This window comes from Lagenorhynchus albirostris, chromosome 11 (assembly GCF_949774975.1).
Source record: "Lagenorhynchus albirostris chromosome 11, mLagAlb1.1, whole genome shotgun sequence".
In the NCBI taxonomy this organism is placed as follows: domain Eukaryota; kingdom Metazoa; phylum Chordata; class Mammalia; order Artiodactyla; family Delphinidae; genus Lagenorhynchus; species Lagenorhynchus albirostris.
Window position 1 is genome coordinate 102,198,599 of NC_083105.1, and position 25,353 is coordinate 102,223,951.

At 40.1% G+C, this 25,353-nt stretch overlaps 1 protein-coding gene across 2 annotated transcripts in view; it reads left to right on the forward strand.

Annotated features, from left to right (window-relative positions):
• ERC1 (ELKS/RAB6-interacting/CAST family member 1) overlaps positions 1–25,353 on the forward strand; it is a 415,242-nt gene that overhangs the window by 347,763 nt on the left and 42,126 nt on the right. For both annotated transcript variants that reach the window (XM_060164429.1, XM_060164430.1), the window contains exon 17: positions 12,372–12,470. In XM_060164429.1, the coding sequence (XP_060020412.1) occupies positions 12,372–12,470 (99 nt within the window). The remainder of the gene's footprint in view (positions 1–12,371; positions 12,471–25,353) is intronic.

Here is a 25,353-nt window from a genome sequence, read left to right on the forward strand (position 1 = left end):
TCAGGGCTTTTAAGATCTTTTTTCCATGATTTGCATGTGTTGAGAATGCTTTAAGCATTTATGGCACGGTGTATCACAGGTAATTGTGATATTATGTACCCCACAGGCTTTTTGCTGTTTTGGCATTTTAAATTAAAGATCTGTTCCTGGAAACAAGGAGGATGGGAGTTAAAAATTCTACAGCCGTATTTTGAAGAGGTAAAATAAATGTAGGGTAAAAAAATTCCTTACCGAAAACAATTCAGTCTAAATGCTATCGATTTCAGGTTATTTTCTCTATTTTTCTTAAAGAACCTAAAGTTTTCAATCTTTCTGCATTTGATCCCTTAGCAAAAATATCTAGTACCTTTTCTTTTTTTAACTCTTGGTTACGTTAACCTATTCACGTTAAGTGCCACAGTTATTTCATGAACTAGTCTTTCATATAATCGGGTAATAAATTGTACTTCACATCTTGATATAGTTAGAACTGATCCTTAGCCAGTAAATTGCTGTGTATTTCTAGGAGAGTATAATCCTCAGTTACATAAATTAAGAACTTTTAAACATCACTTATATTATAAACATCAGCTGTCCATTAATATTGATTAATAAATCAATAAGTTTCAAAATTAATAATTTTCAAATCAATAAAAGTAAAAATATATTGATAACTTCTGAGTTGATAAAATTAATATTTACTATTATTATTTATCTAAATGGAAGGAGCTACATGTGTGAGAAAGAAGGAATTTTTCTTAACCTAAAAACAGGGAGGCTAGTCAAAAGGACCTACCTGCACATGCCTAGGAAGTGCAGGGGTGCTGTTGGTTCTTGGGGCTGGGGTGTCCTTACCACCAAAATAAAGCTGTAGTTTTGGGTGATTAGATGAACCCAGTTGCAGACTAACTGTGGTCAGATGGCTACAGAGACCTGGACTGGATAGGCTCTCCTGACCTAGAAGTTTCCCGGAAGCGGCTGCTAAGAGTTAGGTCTACTGCAGACACAGCAGCCCCCGCTGCCTGCCTCCCCGACCTGTCCCAGGGTTGGGCGGAGGTGAACCAAGGCTTGCTGGGGAGGGCGGTGCTCTGTGGACAGGCCTTCGGGGCAGCTGCTGGCTGCTTCCGGCCCCTCACAGTCCCGCTGTGGTAGCTAATCAGCTGCTGCCCAAATACCTAAGTCTGTTGTCGAGAAGAAGGTTTTCGCTTCCCCTGTGCCTTTAACCATAGTTGTCTTTTTTCATTCAGTTGGCGATCTTCCTGGCTCTCAGTATGAGGAGTGATTTTTCATTGGTGCCTGGACATTTGGGGTCTGGGGCACGCCCTGTGACTCTGGATCTTATTTAAACCGTCTCTGCCAGCTGGTTTTCGTTGGCACACTCCAGAGAGGAGAGGGTGGTGAGGCCTCATTACTGCCCAGTGGAGGCAAATCCAGGCTCCCCTCTGCCTCTGTTGACACCCAGGGAGTGGGGCTCCCCGTCACTCCGGGCAGCGGTATGAATTGTACCCCTGCTAGGCCTCCCCGGACTTATTCCTGCCGGGATGTGTAGGACTCCCTCCGTAAGCACTGCAGGGTGGCCTCCTTCCTGCTGTGCAGCACTGGGCCTCCTCTGACACTTCCCAGGGTGGGACTCACCGCTCCGCCCGCCTGTCCCCGGTGCCACTGGGGGGGCTTGGTTACTGCCCCTTCCCTGGCTTCCTCTGACACCTGCCCGGGGGGAGGAGAGGCTGTGGGGTACAGGCCCCAGCTCACCATTTAGCTTTGCTGCCATGGGCGGCAGTTTTTCCTGTGACCTTTGGAGTAGAGTGATTATAGTCTAAAATGTTTTTATCTTGCTAGGCTGCCCCTTTCCCCTCTAGGCCTCCTGGGCTAGAGAGCTCAGGCTTTTGTTGTCTGTGACTGTTGGTGCTTCCAGGTCGCTGGTTTCCAGCTCCAGGTCTGATATATGAGGCAAGAAGAAAATCCAGGGAACTTACCACCTGTGACATTCTTTGGGTCCCAGTGTCCTTAACCAGTCTGTCTTCCCTCCACCTTTTTATGTTGGTGTGGCTGTAGTTTTACATTTGTATGTATAGCTTACAGTTACTTTTTAGTTTTACTTTTGTACTTATCAGAGGTATGGGGAAAAGTATGTCTGCTCCATCTTCTAGAAGCAGCAAGTTAAAGCTAACCTTTATTTCTGAAGGAAGACTTAGGCAAAGCTACCTTTTCTCTTTAGTAAGACAATAGTTATGTTCTAGGTTTAGATATAAGTGACCCCAGTAGAGTTTGAACTTTATTGCCAGTATTCAGATAACCCAGTTTTTTTGAAATCACAATCTTCATCACTACCCGCCAGCCCCAGTCACTTATTGATGTGTTTTAGAAAATGATACCTCTAGTAGCAGACGAGTTTTGCTGTCTAGTTTCACTAATTTATTCAGCCACTGATGCCTTTTAAATGATCCTTAATGGGTATTCATTCCTTATTAGAACCTATCTATGCCTGGTGCTTCTTGTTTATTTCTAGAAATCAGAGTTTTTCAAATACTTGAGTTTATTGAAATGATCAGTGAAGTATTTCCACAACCGTAAATATATGAGATCATTTAAGATACTTTTTTTTTTTTTTTTTTTGCCGTACACGGGCCTCTCACCGCTGTGGCCTCTCCCGTTGCGGAGCACAGGCTCCAGACGCGCAGGCTCAGAGGCCATGGCTCACGGGCCCAGCCGCTCCGCGGCATGTGGGATCTTCCCAGACCGGGGCATGAACCCACGTCCCCTGCACTGGCAGGCGGACTCCCAACCACCAGGGAAGCCCTAAGATACTTTTTTAAATTTAATCCTTTTTTTTTGTTTTGTTTTAGAAAGGCCTGATTCTAATAAATGTCAGGGGATTTTTTCCTTTACACAAAAGACTGAAAGCCATTTAGCTCAATTTCACAAAAAAAGAAGTAACTTTGGAAACTAGAGAAGACACCTAGAACGCATTGGTCGTTTTTTGCTGATTTTACCAGCATGACCACATATGAAGGTTTGTGAAAGCACATATGTACAGAGAAATCCTTTTATAATGAAGTCTCACAGAACAGGAAGAACAGGTGGTATTGCAGAGTCTGGCCTTCTGTCAGTTGCTCTCCGTATGGATGGTTTCCAGTAAGAACCCAAATGGCCCTCACATCCCTGGGTTTGTTTAAAGATACTTCAGTGTACGTGCTCATGAGTGTACAATTTATAGTTAACTTTATTTTGAGTCAATTCCATTCATTCCTTTTCCACACATGGACCATGATTTTGTAAAAGGAAAGCATAAAATTCCCTCAAAACTTCTTACTTTAAGAATTTTGATCCTTCTTATCTAAAAGGCATCTTTTTTCTGTGTGTGTGTGTGCTTAAAAGTGCTTCAAATTCTTGAAGATTACCCCATTGCCTGCTCAGCTATTCCTCAAACAGGGGGAAACGTTTTTACTTTTTTTTTATATAAAAAGCATCAAATAAATTAAAGTTAATTTCTGTGTATTTACTAAGGAAAGGGTGTCCTGTCTGAAGCGAGAGTACTAAACTTTCCTGCTTTGCAGCACTAAAATTGTTGGGTTGGAACGCATTGTAATAGATACCTATAGTTTGTGCTGCCATCCTTGAGAAAATGATTTTTTTTAATTTGTTTTTAACACAATCTAAGATTTTTTTTAATGGGGGGGTCGGTCTTTTCTGTTACATGTGAAGGAATTTAGTGTCACTTCTCTTTTTCGTGGCCTCTGTATCTGTAACATTTTAACTGTATACTTAGCCGCCCAGATCGCGTAATCCATAAACAAAGCTGCGGTAAATGCTCTCGGATACTGACCTTTGTTCACTGGTTTCTAGAATAACAGAAAACATCTACCTACATTTTGTTCTTTTCTTAGATATGATGGTGAGTCTCACTGGATCCAGCTAATATTCCCCCTAAACATTCTGGTTATTTTGCAGAATGTAGTGCTTCTGTTGCTTTGAGAACAGATACAACTGGAAGAAATGATCCTTATAACATTAAAACTGGGTTTACTGCAAGTAAAAAAGTAAACCTAAAGGGTTACTTTAGGTTTATTGCAAGGATGAGAAGTATGTGCTAGAAAGTTGAGGCAGTGATCAGGAATAAAGTTTCAATCGCACTTTGTTTTAAACAGTCTCATTTCAGACATTGGTTTGGGTCAGTATAAACAAGATGGCCTACAGGGTATTTCATTCCTGTAACTTTATGGATCTGGCTCTGATTTTTCACCCCAGTATACTGCAGATACACACCACGGGCCTGCCAGAAACAGGACAGCTCTCAAAATTTAGAAATAGAATAGAAATTCTTATAAAGTATTTTAAGTATTTTTTAGTTTTAAAACACTGAATATGTCTTTATTCTCATGTTAATATTTGTTGAAAGAGAGAAAGAATAAGCTTCCGTCCTTCAGGGTTCAAAGTTACAGTCTGCATGGCATATAAGAAAGTGTTAGACATACATAATAATCAGGACTAAGCATTAAGATTAATAAATACTTTCTGGAGGCTGAGAAGGAAGGAATATGTGCGTCTCTGAGTTAGGGAAGCAAGGAATCCCACACAAACCTTTCTAAGAACTAAGGAATGATTATAATAGATGGAAAAACGTAGGCTCCTTTAAAAGAAAAATCAGAAAGTTTGCTGGTGTTTGTTTTCTTTGCTTTCTACCAAGAGGGGAAAAAACAGTAGAGTTTTGCTAGGAAATACAGAATATGTAGAAAGAACAGATATCCTATGAGCTTAATGCCATAAATGGTGATGTATTCAAGTATATCCTTTTAGATAAGAGAAGATTACATGAAACCTTAAGAAAAAAAAATCCACTGAGTAACAAAATAAATACCTGAATATCTATAGTCAGAAGTTCTCCTTTTCACACATAAATCAATTTGTATATGAGGAAATCAAAGAAAAGAACCTTATACGTGCTTATAAATCAGAGTGCCTGGGTGCTGGGGTCCTTTCTGAACCTATTCTAAGTAACAGCAGTTGTTTTTATTTGAGATAAAACTCTGCTAGTTAGTTAAAATGTCTATTTTCTTTTCTTTTGGCTGAGATAACTCATTGTGGTAATGCTGGATTTTTCATAGTTATGAGCAATTGTGTTTGGTAAGTGTATCTATTTTTAATTAATACAAATGGAAAAGAGCATTATTTAATGAAGGTAATTTCATAGAAAAAGCTTTCAAAATATGAAGCTCATTGCTGGAACAATAATAAAATATAATCCCAAATGTAACAACCATGGAAAATAGATTCTTGAATTTGACAAACGTATGTTAAGGAATATATATATATATGTATACATATATGTATGTATGTGTGTATATATGTGTGTGTATATGTGTGTATATATGTATGTGTGTTTGTATATGCGTGTGTATGTATGTGTATGTGTGTATATATGTATTGTGTGTATGTGTGTGTATATATGTATGTGTATGTGTGTATATGTATGTGTGTATATATATGTATGTGTGTATGTGTGTATATATGTGTGTATATGTATGTATGTATGTGTGTGTGTATGTGTGTGTATATATGTGTATGTGTGTGTGTATATGTGTGTGTGTATGTGTGTGTATATATATATATGTATGTATACTGGCAAGTTTACTAGTTACTAGGTTGCTACACGGGTGAGTGAGTCTTTGTCCCAGCCCTCACAGACTCACAAACCATGGGAAGAAAAGACATGTAGACAGATTATTAGACTCTGACAGAGGTTCCAGATGACACTGAAATCCTTTTGTTCCAAACCTGAAGATACTGGATAAGCGTTAATCCCCTCTCAGAATTTGTGATGCATGATTGAGCTCAATTGACAGAAAAAATCTGCAGGTGTCAGAAGCAAAGAGGGGTGTGAACTGAAGCAGCAGCAGCCCTGGGCATTATGACCAGTCTGACCAGTTAGGGCTGGGGCTGGGTTTTAGTGCCCACACAGGGAAAGAAGGCGAGACTTTAGGATGACATGAACCGGGGACCTGGAACTGAACTTCTGCCGCGAGATGGGACAGTCAGATGAGTGCCATTCAAGGGAAAGGAAGTAAGACTAATTGAGTCAAACCTTTACCACCGGTAGATGAGAAAAGCTTTTCTCTGCCGTGACCTTGGGAAGGAACCCCAGGTCCCTTATAAGATGTCAGAATTCTGAAGCCTGTATCTCCAGCAGATTTAGAGTATAAATTGATACTGCCACTGGGCGTGGGAAGCTCCTACCTGAAATATTAGAATAAAAATGTATGCCCCATTAGAGCCTAGCAGAAGCAATTACAGTATCACTGCTGGGATCCTTCAACAGCCCAGACATCACAATATTCCCATGGAAAAAAACAGGTGACCCTTAGGGTGAGCTCACAGTCAGTCCACAACGAGGAGGATGTAACAGAGGAGATTACTTCTCTGAAGACTTAAGATCCTAGACGGGCAATATTTTCTTGAAGTTTTTAAAATAACTAAAGAGAGGAAGTATAAGGATCAGAAGGAAGAACAGTGGATACAGACAGGATAGTGTCATAGTTGAGAGTGTGGGGTCTGAAAATTAAGACAGGTGTCAGACTTCAGAAGAGAAATTGCAGCTTACATCACCAAGAGCTAATATCCCAAAAAAGAGCATTCCTAAAAATGGAGAAGAAGATAACAACTTAATGGGGGGTGGGGGGAATAGTCAAAACGGAAGATCATGGGGAAGAAATGTAGATAGTCTCTAAACATGAATCCATGCCCGACCGCACTCATATTAAGGTAAAGTCAAACTGAGGTGCTGTTTGGCCAAAATCAAGGAAGGGTTTAACAGCATATTCGGTTGACAGGGCTGCGTGTGTCACACACTCGTAAAACTCTACTGGTGGGAGCGCAAAATGCACACCTCTTGTGGAGGGAATTTGGCAACATGTAATAACATTACTTACCTATGTTTTCACTTTTTGACCCAGAAGTGAAGCTTCTAGGAATCTGTCCCAAAGACACATTTTCAAAATTACAAAATAACACATATACAAGGTAATTCCGTGTGTGCTACTATAGTGTTTGCTACGATATTTGTAGTAGCAGTAGATTAGAAATAACTCAGATACCCAACAGTGGGATACTGGTTGAATCAATTATAATACATCCAATGGAGTAGAGTACTGTGCAGCTGTAGAAGGGAATGGGAAACATCTCTATTGTTATGAAGTGACTACTTGAATGTGTTGTTAAATGAAAACGCAAGATGCAGAATAGTGTATTTAATATTCTACTTCTTATGTGAGAAAAGTGGGTAAATTCATAAATGTTTGTGAGAGTGTATGCTTGCTTACAGTTACATAAAGAACAATTTAAAGGTAAATTTAAAATTTACACCAAAAATTTCCTATGAAAAGAGGAAGGGAATAGGATAGAGAAGGCAGGATTGAAAGCAAGTCTTCTCTGAAAGTACCTCGTTATACCTCGTTATATAGTTTTGACTCTAGAATCATACGGATGTTTTACATAATCAAAAATAAAATTACATCAGAAAGAGGGGAAAGCAATTCCTGAATTTTGTAAACAAACTGAAACAAATGAATCTAGTTATTTATTAAATTGTTGCATAGTCACATACAGCAGAGAATTAGTTCAACTAACCTTATATATTACAGATTTTTCTCTGTACATTCTCAGTAAGATATACTCCAATGAGAAGAAAATATAATGCAGAGAAATTTTAAAGTTCATTCTGAAGGCATATTGATAGTGATTACGTTGGTATTGGTATTTTCAAAGAATTAAATTGATGGATAAAGCAAATAAAAAGTAATTATGTCATTATTGTTAGGAACCAAGGTTTTTCAGCATAAGAGGAAAAAAGATATATAAAGTATAAAATCAAAGAAGTTAAGTAAGAACTTATTCTTTAAGATGCAGATCTAGAATCTTAAATCTAAATTGAAAATATCACTGTTAATTTATAATTTTCTCCCTCTTAATAAGAAAGAAAGTTTTTCCTACCTCTCAACTGAAACAACCAGAAAGCAGTAATCCAGCAGCACTGAGCACCCAGCACCCAGCATCCTGTCCCACTGAATGAATGAGCTCTTTGGTAAACCAGCTGATTCCAGATCTGGGGCAAGAAATGTACAAGACGAGCTTAGCGCATGTTTGCCGGAATGCAAGAGTAATGTCATGTCAGAAGGACACAGAAAGTCTGCTACCGTACACAGAATGCACAGGATGGTTATTCCTTCCACATTTTGGTCCTAATCAGGACCAAAATTAAACTATCTAACTGATTTCTTTAAAAAGCAAAACAAAGTCAGTAGGAAGCATACTTTTCTATTAGACCTTGCACTCCAGCTGAGAAAATAAATAGGATGTGAAGGTAGTCTGACCATGACTGCTGTCGGGCTAAATTCAGCACAGTTGTCTCCTCTAATCTAGTTGCCATCCCCTGCCTACCACACTGCTTCACGGGAGTCCCCCCAAAGCTGTCCAACCAGTGGAAAAGGAGCTTTCCCAGCTAGAAGGATAATCTTCAGTCAAGTGTGTATAAAATGAACAACTCAAGAATAATTAATGGGGCTCCCCTGGTGGCGCAGTGGTTGAGAGTCCGCCTGCCGATGCAGGGGACACAGGTTCGTGCCCCGGTCCAGGAAGATCCCACATGCCGCGGAGCGGCTGGGCCCGTGAGCCATGGCCGCTGAGCCTGCGCATCCGAAGCCTGTGCTCCACAACGGGAGAGGCCACAACGGTGAGAGGCCCACGTTCCGCAAAAAAAAAAAAAAAAACTAAAAAATAGAATAATTAATGACTACTTATACTTTTTCATGAAATGAAGTTTAAAATAAAGCTCATAGGTAATTTGTTGAAATTTTGCTAAGTTTATAACCAACAGAGTCCAACCCACCTGAAAACGATGAAGATTATGCTTTTCTCATTTTGTATATCAAAAACCAAAATAGCAAATTAAAGTTTAATTAAAATTCACTATAATAAAATGATTTCTAAAGTTTAACAAATGTAGGCAGAAATAATTCTAATGCTTTCTTAAAGATAATTATAATTGGAAATAATGCTAGTTAGGTTAAGACTTATTTATGATATGTTTTCTAAAATATCTCAGAATATTTCTAAGTAGTAGTTTTTCTAAAACTCATTTAGGTAGGTTAATAGCGTTATCAGAAACCAGAAAGGAAAGATTAGTGAACAACCAGGTAACTCTGATCAGAATTCCAACCTTTTAATACCTGGGTTTGAATAACCAACATGTATTGTTTCTTAGCCTAACTAAGTATTTTTCTGTGAAACATATAGTTTCTGTACCACCTTTTTTGAGCATTGACATCTTAGTCCTAAAAGAAAAGATTAACAGAATAAACGATGAACCTTTCCTCTGGGAGGGTATGTATACCTGTATACACAGATATGCGTTTACAGCTTAAAAAGTTTATCTCAGCAAGTTTCCTCCTGTCCTTTTTTTTTTTCTCCTTGCTTCCTTCAAACAACTTTATTCTTCATGTCGTGGGACCATGGGAGTTCGGCTCTCTGCACATGCACGTGGCATGGTTCAAGAGGGAAACTATTTGGATATAAAGTACCTTCCATGCTTGCTGGTCTTAGTCTTAAGAAGAGCGTAGAACAAGAGATTCTTGAGCAGAGTGTCGTTTATATGGTCTGTATAACATCTACTGCGCTGCAAGGTGTCCGATACTTAGTGCTCAACTTCTGACTGTGCAGGAAACAGACTTCACACCGAATTAATGAATATTTGACCTGGGAACAGTAGTTAACTTTGATAAACCTCATGTCTTTCAGAAATGGAGACGTTCTTAGGGCTATTTCTTCATTCGCTTACATGGATCAAATAAGTAACCTGTGGTCTTATCTGTCTCCTGTGATCAGTTCTTGTGCGAGGCTTTCATTCTCATTCCTGAGGAATACTTGAGATACATCCTGCCTTGAAAGTGGATTTGCATGTGCTTTATTAGTTCTTCTCTAAGATTTTAAACTCACACTCGGTATCAGGCATTAAGACTGCGTGTCATGTTCTAAGATAATAACCATCCACGTGTACTTTTGCTGCAGGGTCCTGTTAAAGTCCACGGGGAAATGTTTCTTACCCACGTGAAAGTGAGTGAGGTGCAGCATGTTGTCACTTTCCGGTGCGCCCCTTTGCCCTTTGCTCTCTCCCTCATGCTTCCCCAGAGCTGCCTTGCAGACGACTCTCCATTTGTCATAAGTACGGCTTGACATAAGAAAGAGTGCCCTACATATTTTCAAGGTCCCTGTAAGTCATCTCAGAAAAGAGAAATTTGATATCACAGACAATTTCTTGATAAGTATTTCTTCTGCTGTCATTATATCCTGGAGGGAGGAACTGGCTTAGAAATGTTCATATATTACTAGGTGAAAATGTAAAGAGCCCAAATGCCCAGCAATGTGGGACTTGTTAAACATCTATTCAACTGAATACTATGCAGCCAGTTAAAATTAGGTTTTAGAGTGATACGTAATGACATGAAAAGAAATGTTCATAACGATGGTGATAGCTGAAATTTATTGGGTGTCAATTGTATGCCACGCACCTTTCTAAGAGCTTGTATTAACTCGTTTAATCCTAACAACAGTCTTATGGGGAGAAGGTATTGTTGTTCTCATTTTAAAGGTGAGGAAACTGAGGCTCCGAGTAGCTTGCCCCAGCTGAGCTAGCTGGTAAGAGGCAGAACTAGAATTCAGGCCCAGGCACTTGGGCCCTACCCTTGCTCAGGCATCATTATGTGAAAAAATACCGAAGAAAAATCTCTCTAAACTTTTTTATGGATCTAGACAAAATGTTTTAAATTCATCTAGAAAAGAAAATGTGTCAATCAGATTTTGACAAAGCAGAATTGGTAGAGAAGGACAACATGTCCTACCAGATATCGAAATATACCATAAGATATAGCAATTTAAAAAATACCATATCATAGCAGAAATAGAGAATAAATTGGAAAAGCATGCTACTTTTTATGTTCATAGGGAGGAGGCTGAACAGGTGCACCTAAATAGCAACAATGATTATCACTGGTTAGAGGGATTTACAGGTAATTTTTCTTTTTTCTTTTTGTCTTTTAGATTATCTACAGTGAACATTTTTGAATCATATAATATTAACAAATGTATTTTTAATGCTTTTAAAACTTCAGGTTTTAACAATATTGCTGTTTGATTTTATGCATAGTGTTTGTACCGTGCATTTTCTGAATTGCTTGCTTTGCAAAGGGAATTCTCTAAAATGTTTTATGCATATATATGTATTACATTCACCTGGGTTTTAAATTAACCAAGCACACAGAATTACCAATCCAGTCCTCCATTTTGGTGGACATGGAGAAGAGGCAGTGGGATAATAATCCTCTTCTGGTCTAGGGTTGAAGAGAAGGACTTCAGAATCTTCAATTCATTTCCAAAACCTGAATTGTTTATTGGTGTTGTAAAGAAAAGCTATTGAATTTTAATATATAGCTTCTGTCTGATCACCTTGCTGAACTTTATTGTAAATTGTAATCATTTTTCAATTGATTCTCTTGGATTTTCTAGGTATATAATGATTTCATTTACAGATAATGATAACTTTTCCCCCAATATTTATGGTCTGTATGTTATATAACATCCCCCCCCAAATGGAATAGTTGTTAAATAGGGTGAGTAATTTTATGGTAACCTGGAAAGATGGGTCCTATATATTGATATCATGAAGTGAAAAAATAGAGTTAGCCGAGTTCTATCCTATATGTAGTATAATCCGGTCCTTATTTTAAAAAATAAAAACAAGCACTGCAATAAAGTGCTTAATTTAGGGAGGTTACTCCTCCCTCCAGAATTCCTGTGGAAATTTAGGTGCTTGTCTTAGCCTGCTCGGGCTGCCATAACAAAGTACCATAGACTGAGTGGCTTAAACAACAGAAATTTATTTTCCCACCATTCTGGAGGCTGGGAAGTCCCAGATCAAGGTGCCGGCTGCCTTGGTTCCTGGGAGGGCCCTCTTCCTGGCTCACGGAGGCCTCCTCCTCACCGCGTCCCCACGCGGCAGGGGGACTCATCTCCCGCTTCCTCTTCTTACAGGGCCGCAGTCCCATCAGATTAGGGCCCCACCTTATGACCTCACTGAACCCTAATTTATCTCCTAAAGGCTGTCTGCAGACATAGTCGGCTTGGGGGTCAGGGCCTCAACGTGAATTTTGAGGGGACCCAGTTCAGTCCATAATAGTGTCTAAACTTTCTTCCCCCAATATCCTCAGAAATCCTATGTTTAACTTATTTTATTTCGGACAGGATTCGTTTTACCCTTTCTTAGGACATTCTTAAGGCACTTGTTACTTTGCAGTGTGTCACAGAAATTTTACCTAAATTTAACCTTATGCATCATTTCCTCTTAGACACAAAATCGGATGAAGCTCATGGCCGACAATTATGAGGACGACCACTTCAGATCCTCCCATTCCAGTCAAACCAATCATAAACCCTCCCCAGACCAGGTAAGACTGCTTTTGATTGTCTTGTGAAAACCAGTATGCTTTTATTTTGATATATTTTGTACTAGCACATTACAGATTCTGGGGTACGAGTTAGAAAAATAAAAATAATCAGTTTCTGAAAACTTTTTTTTAACACAGAGTCAGTTTCTGTAGAGGAAGGTGGTACATGATTCTGAATATTTTAAGAGGAGATACTCAGCAGATTTGAGGACACTAAAGAATCCTTGAGATGAGAAAAAAATGTAATCTTCTCAGAGATACTCACTAATTTGTAACTGTCCTGCTTTTCTTATTTAAGAAACTGTCCTGCCTCAGTAGAAAAACAAAACTCTCCTTGTAAGCTCAGTGAGGCACACACAGTGCAATGTAACGGTAATAACTATTGAATATTATTTAACTGCAAATTTTAAGATCTCTGCTCATCACCTAGTAGACGTGAAGATTGAAACTTAGTTTCTTCGCTCCCATTTCCTTGGTGGATCCCTCCATCTATGTCATTCTTAAATTGTTGCCTTCAATTTCTCATCAATGCAAAAGAGGCAGTGATGAGTCAGCCTGAAGGGGAACCATATTCAATGCCAGTTTTTTTGGAAGAAGGAAACTCTCCCAAGATCTTGAATATGATGGATGGGGGAGAGTAGTGAACAGATTACCTCATATCCCATTGCCAAAAGTCAGATTTCAACATCTCCATCACACTCAATCTTAAAATATACGGCTGAGGGAGAAAAATAATAGTTAAGTAATTACATCCATATGACTGAAGAGTCAAGGAAAACTCCCCCTCTGAGCGTCTCCTCCAAACGATAGCATAGCTTTGTCTTAGGAGAAGAAAAAGAAATATTGCAGGTGAAAGCAGCAATAATATCGAAAATGCAATTTTGTTCTAAGTTCGGAAGGTATAGTCATGGTTTGATGACATTTCCTAGCCAGTTGCGGCAGGCCTTATATTTTAGAGGGAAAGCAGTACAATCTTTGATGCAGGCAGAATGGAGAGCCGTCTGCCTGATGTCAGCAGTCTGTCCCTCTGCCAGACATCACTTTGCTTGTTCTGCCTGCTTCTTGATACCTGGCATTAAGTTTATGCCAGTGTGTGTAAGACGAGTACTAGATCCTTTCCTTGAAACAGGTTTCGCTCATACATACAAGGAATTGGATACCTCACAGTAGTGGGAGGCAAACAGGAATGGGGAAAGGTTGAGGAAAAGGCAAAAAATAAAGAAAAGCCTCTCACTTGATAATGTTGCCCAGATCCAGCAGTGGATAGAGAGAGCGTCTCGGAGAGGTCGGAAGGCTGGAAGTACAGTGACAAACTAATTACGAGTCAGAGCCTCATGTAAAAAGGGTCAGGAGGTTAGAGACTGTTTGCTGCTGCTACAGTGTGCTTGTGTCTCTGTTTTGTACTAACCAGCTCTTTTCGTTCCCACGCTGCTCTGGGGTCTCTGCCGTCCCGTAGGACGAGGAGGAGGGCATATGGGCATAGCCGTCCACGTGCTCCTAGGGCAGCCATTTGTTCAGCACGGTGAGAAAGGCTCTCCTTAACTACAGACATGCGTGCTGTTTGTTTGCCGTCACTTTTTTTCACACGATCATCTCACGCTTGTTTCTCTGTAACTCACTAAATCCTTGGTTGCTCTCTGCCTTCTCATTTCACCTGATTCCCGTGTGTATTGCTATGCTTCTGACATAGTGGGCTTTGGGGTTTTGGCTTTTTTTTCTTGTTGTGTGTTAATAGTCACTTTTATAATTTCTTTTATGCATTTTTGGGAGAACTTCCAGGGCATGTAACTATTGATAAATTTCTCCTGTCGTTATTTTATTTATAAACTACTCTGTCTAGCATGATATTACAGTGTCCTGGTAAGGTTTATAGTGACCTACATCAAACTGGAAATAGAAAATTGATCAGATACTCTGCCAGTAGGTTTGGGATATACTTTTTATGATAAGTTAAAGTATATAGTCTTAAAAAAAAAAAAAACCTGTACTGTGGACTAAAACCTTTAGTTTCTGTCTATAGAAGAATGCTCTGCATTCTCAGGGTCAGTAATTCTTCCAGAGTGCCTACCCTGGACAACCCCTAGAGCTTGGATATTACCCCCAAACTGTCCTTATAAATAAAGAGAAATAAAGAAGCAAAAGAAGGCTTTTTGAAAAGTCGGTCTACAGAGTTCTTTTTCCCTCTTTTATGGACTGCTGCCGTGTTAAACGGTTGCCAGGACACTGTCTAGATTCTCCCTTCCAGGCCAATTGGCTAGAAAATATAGTCCAGCTGTGTCAGTATCTCTCTTTGATCCCATGCCCTGGAGGTTTGACTGAGGAAATCCTTTTCTTAGAAAAAAATAATAATTATGATGAGTAAGTTCACACGTATTGGTGGCCTCGCACCCCTGGATTCACTGCCCGTGCTTATTGGCGATCTCACTCTTCTGGAGTTGTTTCTTCCTGAAGAGTCTGTGTCTTGGTGTCACCCTCCTTAAAATGATGAGGGTCGTGTAGACCTCTCGCTGCAAACACAGCCGAGGAGAACAATGAGGTAAGTTGTGGAAAGAGGCGTGCACTGTGAAGACGGGAAACTTTCCATGTGGCTTTATCCCGAGCCTGTGAAAGGAGCTGAGATGCGTGCTGCCAACCACAGAGCTCTTTCTCTATTCCTGCCCTGCAGAGAGGTTCATCCGTACCATTTTTCTAGATTCCACATACGTGCATTAATGTACAGTATTTGCTTTTCTCTTTCTGACTTACTTCACTCTGTATGACAGACTCTAGGTCCATCTGCACAGAAGTAGAGGACGGGCGTGTGGACACGGGGTGGGGAAAGGGGTGTGGGATGAATTGGGAGATTAGGATTGACATAAATACACTACCATGTGTAAAACAGGTAGCCAGTGGGAACCTGCCGTATAGCACAGGGAGCGCAGCTTGGTGCTCACTGGGGACCTAGATGGGTGGGATGGCGGGCGTGGGAGGGAGGTCCAAGGGGGAGGGGATATGTGTCTACCTAAAGCTGATTCACTTCGCTGTGCGGCAGAAACTAACGCAACCTTGTAAAGCAATTATACTCCAATTAAAAAAAAAGCTCTTTGAACCCCGCATGCCAGACAGAGCTGCAGCTGAGCAAGTCCGTGTGCTGTTCTCTTTATCTACACTACACGCTGGGGGGGGGGGGCGGTGGAGCTGGGCATCGTGCAGCCTGTTGGGGCCGCGCAGGAGCTGAATGCAGTTCAGCAGGCTCCTCCGCCAGTGTGAAGCTGCCTTGTCTGTTCTAGCAGAACACAGGAGCTTGTGCAGGCCTCAGCAGGAAGCCCAGCCCCGCTGGTGTCATAGGAAACACGGCCCATAGGTAACCTCACCAGGAGACTGAGAAATGAGCCACCTTCACATGACCTTGTTCCTGAGTCTCCGTTCTCCTCTCTCTTCTCCCACAATAGAATCTAACTCCTAACAAGTGTTCAAATGCTACCAATTTTTTTTTTAATTATTGCACTATTGATCTTACTGCACTAAAATATTAACAGTCGTTGGTTTAACAAAGTGCAGTTGCAATTAGCTGGCCACAGCTGGAGTTTCTATGGTAGAGTATTTCAAGTTTTCTAAAATGTGCTGTGAATATAATTATATTATAAAGGTTTTACCTAAAGAAATGCATGAGTGATCCCTAAAACATTGCCCAAGTCTTGACATGCTATCCGCTTTACTTGCTAATTCTACAGAGAACAGATTTTCTTAACAAAATTTCAAGCTTTTGAAGTTGATGATTTGCCTTATCAAACTTAAGAACATAAATAATGTTTTGTGTGTAAAAATTTTTGAAAACACCATGTGTACCAGCAAAGTATGAGCCTTACTAGATGTAATCATTTCTCAGACTTATGCTTTATGGCCCAGAAAATGATCATCTTGGTGAACTTACCATGAGCTCTTGAAAAGAATGATATTCTTTAGTTATTGCACACAGTCTTCTGTAAATATTGATAGGTCCAGGTGGCTGACAGGGTTGTTCAGATCTCCTATGACTTTACTAAAAATTGGCAGGGGGGTGGGGGGCAGTCTATTAAATGCTGAGAGAGGAGTATTAAAATCTCCAGGTATAATTGGAATTATTCTATTTGTCCTTTGAATTCTCAATTTTTGCTTCATGTATTTTGAAGCTCTGTTATTATTTGCACACCCATTTTTGATTGTTGTATACTCTTGATAAACTGACCTCCCTGTCATTATGAGATATCCCTCTTTATTTTCCAGGACAATTCTTTGTCTTCAAATCTACTTTATTAGTCTTAAGTCAACAAGGAGCAGTGTAAACTAACACGAAAAGTCGCTCTGTCTTGTCTGGCAATAACAGGCATTCAATTAATACTTATTGAATATTGACTTTCTAGAGTTTTCTGGAGAGCAGATTGCCAGATAACATCGTTTCCTTTATAGATAAAAGAATATGTTTCTTTTTTATGCTGTTATTTTAGACATCTCGCAGAGCAGTGGTCCCCAACCATTTTGGCACCAGGGACCGGTTTCGTGGAAGGAAGTTTTTCCCCTGGACCAGGGGTTGGGGGGTGGAGGGATGGTTTCGGGATGATTCAAGCACAGTACATTTATTGTGCATTTTATTATTATTTCTATTATTTATTTCTACTTTATTGTTATTTCTGTTATTATTACATTGTGATATATAATGAAATAATTATACAACTCTCTATAACGCAGAGTCAGTGGGAGCTTGTTTTCACTTGCCACTCACTGATAGGGTTTTGAAATGAGTCTGCAAGCAATTGATTTATTATGGTCTCTGTGCAGTCAAACCTCTGCTAATGATGATCTGCATTTGCAGCTGCTCCCCAGCGCTAGCATCAGCGCCTCAGCTCCACCTCAGGTCATCAGGCATTAGATTCTCATAAGGAGCACGCAACCTAGATCCCTCACATGCGCAGTTCACAGTAGGGTTCGCGCTCCTATGAGAATCTAATGCCGCCGCTGATCTGACAGGAGGTGGAGCTCAGGTGGTAATGCGAGCGATGGGGAGCGGCTGTAAATACAGATGAAGCTTCGCTCACTTGCCCGCCACTCCCCTCCTGCTATGCGGCGCGGTTCCTAACAGGCCATGACCAGTAGCGGTCCGTGGCCCGGGGGTTGGGGATCCCTGTCATAGAGGATGAGATGCTATGGATAAAAAGGTATTTACTTTAGGAAGTTAGTAACCTCCCAGGTTAACTGTGCATTGGCCCTAGGCTTGTGATATTTAACACTGAAGGAAGAAAAAGAAAAAGAATTTTTATAATAATAATAATATTATAATAATATTACATTATTACATTATAATGTAATATTATAATATAATATAATATTATTATATTATATTATTATATTATATTATATTATAATACAATATAATGTAATATTACAATATTACATTATAATATTATTATTATAAATAATAATACAGTGAGGAGGTACTCCAAGTTAAATCATAAGAGAAAATAATCATCTGGTTGCACACACAGTGTAGAATGGTTTCGGTAGAGAGGTGATAGAAGCATGGGAGCTTTATAAGCACCTGACTTCAATGATCTTTGCCTACATTTTGACTATTCTCCTGACGTTTATTTAAACCAAAGCTCATTCTCTATGTGGCAACCCCCTCCCCCCCATTTTCTTGAGATATAAGTGATAAATAACATTGTATTAATCCAAGATGCACAACATAATGATTTGGTATGTGTATATATTGCCAATGATCACCACAGTGAGTTTAGTTAACATCTGTCACCTCACATAATTACAGTTTTTTTTCTTGTGATGAGAACTTTAAGGTCTACTCTTTTAATAACTTTCAGATATACAATAGACACCATGCCTTATATCCCCAGGGCATATTTATCATATAACTGGAAGTTTACACCTTTTGACCCCCTCAACCGTTTTACCCACCCCCAAACCCCACCACGGACAACTGCCAGATCTGTTCCCTGTATCTATGAGTTTGGTTTTTCTAGGTTCCATGTGTAAGTGAGATTGTAGAGTATTTGTCTTTTTCTTTGTCTGACTTATTTCACTAAGCATAATACCCTCAAGGTCCATCGATGTTGTCACAAATGGCAGGATTTTCTTCTTTTTTATTGGCTGAATAATGTGTGTGTGTGTGTGTGTGTGTGTGTACAGTTGGCCCTTCAACAACACAGGTTTTAACTGCACAGGTCCACTTATACATAGATTTTTTTTTTTTTGGCAATAGTAAATAGTATAGTCCTACACAATCGGCAGTGGGTTGAATCTGCAGTTATGGAACGATGGATACAGAGGCACCACAGAACAAAAGGCCAACTATAAGTTATACACAGATTTTTGGCTCTTCAGAGGGTCAGTGCCCCTAACCCCTGCATTTTTCAAGGGTAACTGTATATACACCACATTTTTCTTTATCCATCAGTGGACAGTTAGGTTGTCTGTGTGTCTTCGCTGTTATAAATAACACTGCAAGGAACACAGGCGTGCAGATATCTTTTCAAGATAGTGATTTTATTTCCTTTGGATATATACTCAGAAGTGGAATTACAGGATCATATGGTAGTTCTATTTTGAATTTTTGAGGAATCTCCATGGTGTTTTCCATAGTGGCTGCATCAATTTACATTCCCACCAACAGTGCACAGGAGTTCCCTTTTCTCCACATCCTCACCATCACTTATCACTTGTCTTTTTGGTAATAACCAGCAAGTGTGAGATGATTTCATTGTGGTTTTGATTTGAATTTCCCTCTTGATTAGTTATGTTGAGTGCCTTTTCATGTACCTGTTGGCCATCTGTATGTCTTTTTGGAAAAATGTCTATTTAGATCTTCTGCCCACTTTTAGTTGAATTTTTTGCTATTGAGTTGTATGACTTCTTTATAAATTTTGGATATTAGCCCCTTATCAGATATATGATTTGCAAATATTTTCTCCCATTCACTAGGTTGTCTTCATTTTGTTGATGGTTTCCTTTGCTGTGAAGAAGCTTTTTAGTTTGATGTAGTCCCACTAGTTTATTTTTGCTTTTGTTGCTTGTGCTTTTGGTGTCAGATTCAAAAATTCATCCTCAAGATCTATGTCAAGGAGTTTACCACCTATGTTTTCTTATAGGAGTTTTATGGTTTCAGGTCTCACATTCAAGGCTTTCATCCTTTTTGAGTTAATTTTTGTGTATGGTGTAAGATTTTGGTCCAGTTTTATTCTTTTGCATGTAACTGTCCAGTTTTCCAGTACCATTTATTGAAAAGACTGTCCTTTCTCCATTGTATATTCTTGGCTCCTTTGTCATAAATTAATTGACCAATATATCCATGGGTTTATTTCTGGGCTCTCTATTCTGTTCCATTGATCTATATGTCTCTTTTTATGCCAGTACCATACTGTTTTAATTACTATAGCTTTGAAATATATTTGAAATCAGGGAGCATAATGCCTCCAGTTTCGTTCTTCTTTCTCAAGATTTCTTTGGCTATTTGGGGGTCTTTTATGGTTTCATACAAATTTTACGATTCTTTGTTCTGTTTCTGTGAAAAATGCCATTGGAATTTTGATAGGGATTGCATTGAATCTGTATATTTCTTTGGGTAGTATGAACATTTTAACAGTATTAATTCCTTAAATCCATGAGCACAGGCTATCTTTCCATTTATTTGTGTCTTCTTCAATTTCTTTTATCAATGTCTTACCATTTTCAAGGAACAGGTCTTTTACCTCCTTGGTTACATTTATTCCTAGGTATTTTATTCTTTCTGATACAATTGTAAATGAGATTGTTTTCTTAATTTCTCTTTTTGATAGTGTGTTATTAGTGTATAGAATTGCAACTGATTTTGTGTATTAATTTTGTATTCTGCAATATTACTGAATTCTTTTATAAGTTCTAACAGTTTTTGACAGAGTCTTTATGGTTTTCTGCATATAATATCATGTCATCTGCAAACAGTGATAGTTTTACTTCTTCCATTTCTATTTGGCTGCCTTTTATTTCTTTTTCTTGTCTAACTGCTCTGGCTAGGACTCCCAATACCATGTTGAATAAGAATGGTGAGAGTGGACATCTTTGTCTTGTTCCTGATCTTAGAGGAAAAGCCCTCAGCTTTTCACCATTGAGTATTATGTTAGCTGTGGACTTGTCATTATATTGCCTTTTTTATGTTGAGGAATGTTCCCTCTGTTTCTGCTTTGTTGAGTTTTTTTTTTTTTTTTAATAAGTGGATGTTAAATTTTGTCAGATGCTTTTTCTGCACCTATTGAGATGACTGTGTGATTTTTGTCCTTCATTTTGTTAATGTGGTATGTCCCATTGATCGATTTGCAGATGTTGAACCATCCTTGCATCTCTGGAATAAACCCCACTTGATCATGGTGTATGATCCTTTTAATGTATTGTTGAATTTGGTTTGCTAATATTTTGTCGAGAATTTTTCCGTCTATGTTCATCAGAGATACTGGCATGTAATTTTCTTTTCTTGTGGCATCTTTTTCTGGTTTTGGTATCAGGTAATGCTGGCATTGTAAAATGAACTTGGAAGAGTTCTCTCCTCCTATATTTTTTTCGAAGAGTTTTTAAAAGATTGGTGTTAATTCTTTAAATGTTTGGTAGAATTCACTAATGAAACCAGCTGGTCCTCAGCTTTTCTTTCTTGGGAGGTTTTTAATTACTGATTCAGTTCCCTTACTTGTTATTGGTCTGTTCAAATTTTCTGTTTCTTCATGATTCAGTCTTGGTAGGTTGTATGTTTCTAGGAATTAATCCAGTTCTTCTAGGCTGTCCAAATTGTTGGCATATAGCTGTTCGTAGTAGCCTCATGATTCTTTGTATTGGTCTGGTATCAGCTGTAACGTCTCCTCTTTCGTTTCTGATTTTATTTATCCTGTCTCTTTTATTTTCTCCTATCACGTCCTACCTGTGAAACTGACAAAGCATGTTTTCTCCTGTGTCCCCTATACGGCAGTTATATTACTTTATGGCCATTTAGTTTGGTGGTAAATAGCATGCTTTGGCTCCAGATGTGATCTGAGTCCAGCTCGGTAGCTGTGTGATTTCCCACAAGTCACTCAACCTGTTCTCTAAGCATCAGGTTCCTCGTTTGTTAAATGGCAGTAATAAAACCTATAGTGAAGGTTCTTGGGAGGATTACATGTACTAATGTATTCAGTGCACTTAGCCCTCTGCCTGGCACACAGGAAATGCTCAGTAAAGGACTGTGTGACATTGGTAGTGATTGTGGTAAAAATCCTCGAATATTTACAAGATCCTTTGATGCTCCTCTTCACTTTATGGATTTCTCCTCTCTCCTAATATAGTAACATTCCTCCCATTGCACAAGTAACCCACAATCCTAGTAATTAATTTTTCCTGCAGCAAAAGAAATGTCTTCTTTACTGAATCATCAATGATGTCACCAGTACTGCCTGAGCAACAGTGTAGACACCTCTCCCAGGTATCTGTGCGGGAGGTCAGCCACAGACGTTGTCAGACCTAATCACCTTTAAGAAGCACCCTTGGCGGCAGGTGACACTTTCTTCTGAAGTTTTCTGACCTGAGGGTTATTTTCAGACCGTAGAAAGAAGCAGGAGCACCACCCCTGCACGGTGGCTATAAGTGATTCTTGACAGGCTTGGTGATCACACGAACTCAGTGAGGCAAGGACCTCTTCTTAGGCCGCGTGAGTGAGTTGTGAGTAATCTGGGGGAGAGACCTTTCTCTCAGTGTTGTTTTTTCTTTTGCGGTACGCGGGCCTCTCACCGTTGTGGCCTCTCCCGTCGCGGAGCACAGGCTCCGGACGCGCAGGCTCAGCGGCCACGGCTCACGGGCCCAGCCGCTCCGCGGCATGTGGGATCTTCCCAGACCAGGGCACGAACCCGTGTCCCCTGCATCGGCAGGCGGACTCTCAACCACTGCGCCACCAGGGGAGCCCCTCTCAGTGTACTTTTAAGACAGAGTTAACAGTGTTCCACAGGTACATCCTACATTTTTGTAGTTTCTGCTGAATGATTTAAGGTGACATTGTCCTGTGACTCACTTGATGTATTTCTTAGACTGAAAATTGCAGTGTTTAGACATCTCTGGAACATAAGCTCTCAGAGCCATGGGTTCTTACCTTAACAATTACCAGCATTTGACTAATAAGGAAGTGCGGGCTTCCTCCTGTGTGTAGTATCGCTCGTGACTCAGACATTCCTCCTGGACAATAAAAATATCCTTGTACTTCATGCAAAATAAAACTCTTCACATCCTAATTGTTTTTCACAGTCCTCTGAAAATGGGGGGACCCTACGGAGCCCAATAAATCATTTTTGAAATAAAAACCGGTGAGCTTTTACCCTAAAGGAAAGTTGCGTGTATTTTATGCATTTGGAGTAGATATTTTAATCTTTTAATCTACTCTGTACCCTAACAGGTTATCCTGTAACCTGACACGGTTATGACATGGACTGCCGGCTTCCCAGTCCACCTTCTAGAATACATTGTCAGGTTTACCAGCCACCCCTCAGTTAACATGTGGTGGGACCCCTTTTAATACCAGTTTTGGAAGATAGGCCTAACACTCGCCTACTGTTTCACATTTTTATTCTATAGAGTTATGTTTTGGAGGATATGATTTGACTCACATTTTATCCGAACTATTTAACAACAGTCTTGTTACAATAGGGTTCTGCAGTATTTCTTTCATTAACTTGTCCTCAGCTTCTCCCTAATTTGTTATTTTCTATACATTCTCTCTGTCTTTAGGGTTACTGTCTGTTTTGGGTTAAAGGAATATTTTCTTGGACACAAAAATGCATCATCAACCAAAACAAAAAGCTATTCTCCCTTGATGTGTCTGCCTCCTTCTTCCTGATCCTGGGATGACGAGACTACAGTTTCCAGCTGGATCTGTCAGTCAGCGTTTCTGGGATAAATTAAGTGCGCACACTTGATTGAGGTGTAGCTGGACTGTATCACTGTCTTCCTGTTATCCTAGGAGATCAAAGCGGAGCACAAATAGAGGCTTAGTCTTTATAATATTCAAAACAGATGGCTGGTTCTTTGCGGTGAAAATTCAGGTTTTAAGGCAAACCACTTGTTAGCAAGACTTCATTTCTTTTCATTGAAAGATAGTCAACACTGAACATATACCTCTCTCTCTTCTTCAAGACTAGAATCAGACTTTCTGCATGAGGAGGGATTTGGCAAACCCCAAAAGCTGTTACACTGTCTGGGTTCCTTTTCACGTGAATATAAAATAAGTTATTCAGATTTTTCTTTTGGCATTTTGGGTATTAAATGAAAAAATCGTAAATGTTCAAATTCTCACAGTCATTTTGTTGATGGGTCACTATTTGAAATCTAGTATTCACACTGTTACATCCTCCAGAATTGAACCAGAGTGTTTATCCCTGACTTCATATTTTTACAAACTAAAATGCACATTCTCCGCAGTCCATTACTGACACCTGGGTCCTGAGGTCATACAGAATAAGTCCGTAAGTGCGGTTTGAAGTTTTTATTGTTTGGTTTAAAACTGACTGAAATGAGAAAATTAACTCAAAAATATTTATTGGGAGTCTACTATGTACCTACACTGCACTAGGTACCTGGGTTGAAATACATGTTTCAAGACTATAAAACAAATACTAAAGGACAGATTTTCTCCAACAGAAAAAAGAATACGAGGTGCCATAGGAAAACCCAGGTCTGCACCAGAGGCTCAAGGGCTCACAGAGGAGGTTACATTGTGCCGCATCTTGAAGGAGCAGTAGACGATTGCCAAGCAGATATACTGTAAATCTGTTGAACTCTCAGTAGCTCCCTGTGGGTATGCTTAGAGTGTGAATTCATTCTCTATTTCTGCATAACACATTACCCCAAAACTTGGCAGCGTTGAAAGCAATACACCCCTGTTAGGTCAGTGGTTTCTGCAGGTCATGAATTCGGAAGCAGCTTGGCTGGGTAGCTCTTGCGTGAGTGTCTCCGCGGTTGCAGTGAGGATGTCAGCTGGGTCTGTAGTTGTCCAAAGCTTGGTGGGGACGGAGCATCCGTTCCAGGATGCTCACCCACAGCTCATACTGGCAGGAACCTTCAGTTCCTCACCATCCGGACCCAAAATGGGTGATTCAAGAGAAGGGAGCAAGGAGGAAGCCACAGCGACTTTTATGACCCATTATCGGAAGTCACACACCACCACCTCTACTGTGTTCTGTTCCTTCAGCGCGAGGCACTGAGCCCGTCTGTGCTGAATGGACCAGAGCGTCTTAGGCTTTACTTTTTGAGGGGAGGCATGTCAAAGCATGTGCGGACTTACTGCCAACCTCCACAGGTGTTGGGGCAGGGTGACAAGCCATACGGCTGGTGCCGCCAGCACGGGTGGATCACAGTGACCTTCGTGTGCCGTGGCGACCTGTGGAGGGTGGGCGGGAGGGATGTCAGAGCTTCTGGCTCTGTCCTGGAGGAGGCCATGTGGCCTGGATGCCACGGCGGTGGACGGGATGGAGGAGGATCGCCAGTGTGCTCATCACCGGGAAGCTTGGTTCTCAGAAACGTCCCAGGCAGAGAACGCAGCCCGGAAGCCCCACTGTGATTCAGAACGGTAACTTGCCTACAGGCACTGTTCACATAAACAGCCCTGCACGAGCCCATGTGTTCCGTGGTGGCTATGACACTTGGACGCCGAGTGACTTCGGTCCAGCCACATTCACGGCCCGGGTCACCTCCCCGGGCGTTGAATTTTTCGTTTAGAAAGTGGGGCGAGGAGGCAGGTGTCAATGACCTCGATGATCACTAAAATAACTTCCTCTGTGCTCAGAATGATATACTTAGTGTTTTATCCTTGTTTAACCTTGAGAATATTTGACTCAATAGAAACATTTGATCTGTTCACAAACATCTAAAT